The 5,516-nt window shown below is 34.8% G+C and overlaps 1 protein-coding gene and 1 long non-coding RNA gene across 2 annotated transcripts; one reads left to right on the top strand and one right to left on the bottom strand.

Moving 5' to 3' along the window:
• The first annotated feature begins 906 nt into the window (after nucleotides 1-906).
• On the top strand, nucleotides 907-1,299 carry LOC105108748 (uncharacterized). The gene is made up of 2 exons (XR_839117.1): nucleotides 907-958; nucleotides 1,121-1,299. It is a non-coding gene; the product is annotated as an uncharacterized LOC105108748 (long non-coding RNA).
• A 405-nt stretch (nucleotides 1,300-1,704) lies between these two features.
• Nucleotides 1,705-5,097, bottom strand: LOC105108747 (WAT1-related protein At5g47470-like). Its single transcript, XM_011003185.1, has 7 exons — nucleotides 4,527-5,097; nucleotides 4,366-4,431; nucleotides 3,679-3,795; nucleotides 2,809-3,037; nucleotides 2,549-2,710; nucleotides 2,189-2,340; nucleotides 1,705-2,081 (listed from the first exon to the last, which is right to left on the bottom strand). The coding sequence occupies exons 1-7, from the start codon at nucleotides 4,724-4,726 to the stop codon at nucleotides 1,955-1,957; spliced, it is 1,053 nt and encodes a 350-aa protein (XP_011001487.1). The 5' UTR covers nucleotides 4,727-5,097; the 3' UTR covers nucleotides 1,705-1,954.
• Nucleotides 5,098-5,516: the final 419 nt, after the last annotated feature.

Genomic DNA, 5,516 nt, shown 5'->3' with positions numbered 1-5,516 from the left:
TTGTTGTGTTTGCACATAATATTTTTTAATTAATAATGTATTAAAAATATAATTTTTGTATTTTAATATCATTACATTAAAACCATAAAAATTATCTAAAAAAATAATTTTAAAAACAGATTAAATTAACAATCAATATACTATTATCTTTTTTTTTTTCCTTCGTTTGGAAGTATTAGCACGGGAATTAAAAAACCCTAGCTGCCTTTATAGATGAGGTCCTCTGGCTGCCGAAGTGGGCTGCCCGTGATTCATTGCCACCTAAACTCGATGATGATCTCGGCTTCCCTGTTTTTTTTTTCTTGCTTTCTATTTTAGGAAAAAAAATGTTAACGGCAGGGAATTCGGACCGTAGCAAATGTAAGAACCCGACAATATTTTCTTTATTGCTCGATTAAGAGAATTTTTACTTCTTCAAGATATACAGTTTATGCATGTTTACAAAAAATAGAAACAGAAAAAAAAAAATAAAGGATATATCATAATAATCATATTGTGAAATTAAAAACACAATCTAAAAATAAAGGATATATTAATTATTGTTTAGAGAAAAAAAAGCTAAATTAAGAGAATTTAAGAATAAGAGAAAGAATATTACAAGAGAAAATCAAAACAAAATTGATCCAATCATTAGTGAAATTATTATTGTTATATATATGCTTTCTTTAAATTTCTATGCCTTAATTTACCTATATTCGAAATTAAGATTTTGGGTTTAAAAAAGGTTTTATTATACAATAAATGTTGTTTAAATGGAGACTCTTTTTAATCAAAATTCATCTTAAACTCTCTATAATCTTATTTTATTGTAATTTATCCACAAGTAAACACCCCAATGGCAAGTTATTATGGAAAGTAATCGATGAATCCCGGTGATGGCCGCATGCCTTGAAATAAACTGTAATTTTCCACACGGTAAGATTGCGGACTAAATTTGGCAGTTCAAGCAATGTAAGAGGCCAAACAAGACTTCAAAATCAAGTGCTATATCATTGTTGTTTTTTGAGAAAGCTAGTCACCAAACACCATACTTGCCTAATCAAAGTATTAAGCATAGTTTACAACCTTAATATATATTCCATCCTGTTTAGGAAAATTATTTAGTCAAGCAATGTAAGAGGCCAAACAAGACTTCAAAATCAAGTGCTATATCATTGTTGTTTTTTGAGAAAGCTAGTCACCAAACACCATACTTGCCTAATCAAAGTATTAAGCATAGTTTACAACTTTAATATATATTCCATCCTGTTTAGGAAAATGATTTAGTACTATTTATTTTTATATTTTAAAAATATTTTTTTAAAAATTGAATTTTTTAATTTTTTTAAATTATTTTAATGCACTAATATAAAAAATATTATTTTAATATATTTTTAAATAAAAAATACTTTAAAAAACAATCCCAAGCAAACTACAAATTACACAAAAGTTTTCTACGCGTTATCGATCTTTTAGATAGGCCATCCATTGCTAAGCCTATGAAGGAGGAGAAACCATACCTTACAGAGTCCTCAATGGGGTAACTTGGCTGTTAAGATTACAACTTCCGGAGCTCAGATAAGGGGAGAGAATCATACTCCTGGTGTGCAGAGTAGTTGTTTAAGAGATCAAACAAGTTTTCTTACGAAGATTTCTTCTAAACTTAACAATTTTATTTGTTTCCTAGATCAATTAAAGCATGAAATAATAAAGTGGTGCCCAACATCTAGAACAACGCAAGTTTTATGGATTTTATTCTTTCATCATATACCTGTGTTGATGCCACTAGTTATTCAATTTTCAGTATCTTAGAGCAATATGTACACGTTCGAAAGTTATTCTAGTAAACTTGGCAACTATGATTAAGCTAGCGTTTCCATTGTACACACACACACACACACACACACTCTTACATAACGGCTGCTGCTGAAACAAATTAGGGCAATATTCTATATCTGAGTACTGACACTAATTATTATGCCAAGAGAGGCTTCTGTGGATCAGACTCACTTTCCAGGTGATCATCATAAGGGAAAACTTCTTTGCTTTTAGCCCAAAGCACGAAGTATAGACCACTGAACATGAGGAACATACCCCCGAGGCTGCAAAAGAGAACGCAGACAGTAAGGACACTGAAAAGGAACACGGTGACCGCAGTATATATTGGGTGCGCTTGTTCTAATTAGCGACTGATTCTGGCTAGCAATACCTTCCTAGGTTAATCCTGTCGCCAAAGGCAATAACAGAAAAAACAACTGAGATAACTGTTGCAATGGGGCTAAACATGGACACAAGAACTGGACCCCTCTTCTTCATTGCCCATCCATTGAAGCTCACACATACTCCACCAATAGCACCTCCCTGTGCATCCAAATCATAGCAGGTTCGTAAAAAAGATTGATAAACCTCAGGATATTTTCAAGACACAAGGTACATTTTCTTATTAATTACTGGTTCCAAGGAAGCGCGCATAGAGTAGAAGAAAGTGGCTCTAATCACTAAAACGGAAACGAGCAAAAAATCTATACATGCAATCAATGTTGAAAGAGGGAGAATGATGTGAAATTACCAGTACAGAATAGCAAATGAGGTCCCCAAGTCTCACAAGGGGCCAGCCAAAGTCTAATTTGTGGTTTTGAATCAACTGCACAGTTGCAGTTATAACCACACCTATCAATGATGTTATGGCACACAGGGACATAGGAGCAGGAAAATCAACCAAAGTAGTAGCCTGTAACACATTGCAAAACTCAATGTGGGAAATTAAAATAACGCAGAGAAAAGTATTTACGTAATTAATTCCTACATTATATTGATCTAACACATCACCTGCAATACAACATTGCTTGCAAGAACAAAAACTGCTGCCATGAGATACAAGCAACCGATAATCTTATGCACGTCGAACATATCTGCCGGGGATCGAGGATTACTTGAGAACTTTTTAGCTGTTCCAGTGCTGCTCATTAGACTCATTATGAGGGCACCTACAACACATAATAATGTGCCTCCAATCTTGACTTTGCTGTATATGCAACTTAGCTTAACTCTCTCTAACCTGCACTTAGGCAGTCAAATTATCAATCACTGGACTGTAGACGAAAACGTATTGAGAGGAAGGGTTACCAAATGCTTAGCTAATGCACTTATTCTTTTCTCCTTGTCTTTTTAACCCTGGCCGGTTCTACACAAAGGCTCAAATTCGAGAGCTGCAGATCAAATTGCTAAGAGCATTTATGCAACTTAGCTTAACTCTCTCTAACCTGCACTTAGGCAGTCAAATTATCAATCACTGGACTGTAGACGAAAACGTATTGAGAGGAAGGGTTACCAAATGCTTAGCTAATGCACTTATTCTTTTCTCCTTGTCTTTTTAACCCTGGCCGGTTCTACACAAAGGCTCAAATTCGAGAGCTGCAGATCAAATTGCTAAGAGCATTGGGCTCCTTGAGCAATAATAACTCGTTGACCATGTTTGTTTTCTGATTTCTCCGTGCATTTAAATATGAAGCCCTTTTTTCTTTTCTTTTCTTTTCTTTTTTAAGAGATGGAATATGAAAGCCCATTTGAATTTTTCCAGTCCATAAACAAATGATGGTTATTACTCAATTAGACTGGAGCGAGACCAAATTCTTTAGCTAATTAATTATGTTTGGCTAGAAAGAAAATTTCTAAATTGAAATATTACAAAAGGGATACCTCAATGTCCAAGCAATAGTGAAAATAATCCCTGGAGCAAGGTTCGGCATGGCTGTTGCCATTGCTGGTGAAGTTAGCTTTATCCCCTTAAGGAATAAGGACTGAAACAAAGTAACCCTGAAAATGAAATAAATAAAGAAAACCACTTGAGTGCATGCTCCATGAATCACTGTCCAGTGTCCAGGCTTTTTGGTCACAGTCATAGAAAAAAAGTAACAATATCTACAAACAATAGATAAATCCATGGATGAAATGACAATGGATACATATCTATATATATATATATATATAAAACAAATCATGTTAGGATTCAGACACCCATAGCTCTTGAAAGATCAATATCTCTCATCATCATCCGAAAGTGATAGTAAGTGACTCATGAGTGGCTGTGGTCGTGATTGACTCGCAAGTGGATATTCATGTCGACAAATTTTCTGATGTGGGCATACAACGTGTTTTGTTCAATATATATATATATATATATATATTATTGACAACAAAGGCTTACCAATTAAGAGAACATTTTTGAACGAATAAATGAACAGAACAGAGGGCTAAGAAGATTGAGTTTTGCAGGCAGTATATATATATAGCTCTCTAACTTTAACATTCAGTACTGCTTGTAAATATTGCAATTGATGAAGTGAAATCTCAAAAACTTATTGGATATCCTAATCATTGCCTTACCCTCCAAAAGAAATTAAAACCAGCCGAATCAGCAACTTCAAACTGAATTCCTTCGGCAATTTGCTCCTGCAACATGAACATCAACCATCAACTTCCCAGATACACACATGTTTACAAAAAAAAGACAGATGATAGAGAGATACTCAGAGAGGGAGAGAGACCTTTCAAAATAGACGGCAAGGGGGGAGATTATAAGGAAGGTGGCAAAAGTAGAGAAGATAACAATAGTTAGAGGGTCAAGGCCAAGTGACATGAGATAGCTCAACAAAATCGAGTTCCCTGCATACACAAATTGCACCAACACCAACCCTCCCACAAACACCAAATCCTCTAGAATTTGCTTCTTCTGGTACCAAACCATTTCGAAATATCTCCTCCCAGCAAAATATCCCTCCAAGCAGCAAAAACACTCAAATGGGATGACTTTATGCTATCTCTATTCTCCTTTTATAATTGGTTCACCATGCAAAATAAAAACCCAAGTGGAGGATGCCGACATCTTCCTGTCTCTCTCTTTCTTATTTGCAGCCCTACTTCCCTTGCAATATTAGTTAGAATTCACATAGAAATTAAGAGAAGGGGTATCTGACCTTTTTCTTTCTAGATCAGTTTGAATTTCTCTTGATATACAACAAAACCAGTTTTTTTTTTTCAGTTTGGCATTACCTTTCTTTCACTGCTGGCTGTTTGGGATTTTTTTGGTGGTGTTGTTACAGATGGTTTTCTCATCTTTGTGTTAGTCTATTATTATGTCTGCCTAACCTTCATGAATGCTTCTCTACCAGTCTTCTCTCCCGGTCCTTCGCGCATCATAGAGTGAGTATTTTATTGTCCTTTTCCTGGCCTTTCTTACGTACCTACCTTGTCTTCTACGGCTCTCCTTTTCTCTATTTTTCCCTGACAAAGCGTCTCCCCCTTTTTTTGGATTTTATTGTTTAGAAGGGAGAAAATAGAAATAAATTCTAATGTGAATATTCTTCTTAACTTTACTCAAAATGTAATTAATTTTCTGACAATTGTAATTTTAGATGCTATTATTACCTTTAGATCATCTTTTACGGGGATGGTTCGCTTATATAATCCTCTGGCTTTATTTAGGGCATGCTTATCAAAACCAGACCCAACAATTAATGACCGGAAACTAAAAGGAA

Source organism: Populus euphratica, unplaced genomic scaffold, assembly GCF_000495115.2.
Source record: "Populus euphratica unplaced genomic scaffold, PopEup_1.0 scaffold427.1, whole genome shotgun sequence".
Classification (NCBI taxonomy): domain Eukaryota; kingdom Viridiplantae; phylum Streptophyta; class Magnoliopsida; order Malpighiales; family Salicaceae; genus Populus; species Populus euphratica.
The sequence above is the reverse complement of the archived record's forward strand: the minus strand, read 5'-3'. Positions and strand labels throughout refer to the sequence as shown.

What these genes read in the sequence shown, in the direction of transcription:
- LOC105108747 (XM_011003185.1), bottom strand. Translation starts at nt 4,726, where the DNA reads ATGGTTTGGTACCAGAAGAAGCAAATTCTAGAGGATTTGGTGTTTGTG. An exon ending in GTTTTAATTTCTTTTGGAGG is followed by an intron (nt 3,796 to 4,365) that starts GTAAGGCAATGA and finishes TTTCATTTTCAG; the next exon opens with GGTTACTTTGTTTCAGTCCT. An exon ending in CAAGCAATGTTGTATTGCAG is followed by an intron (nt 2,711 to 2,808) that starts GTGATGTGTTAG and finishes AATGTGTTACAG; the next exon opens with GCTACTACTTTGGTTGATTT.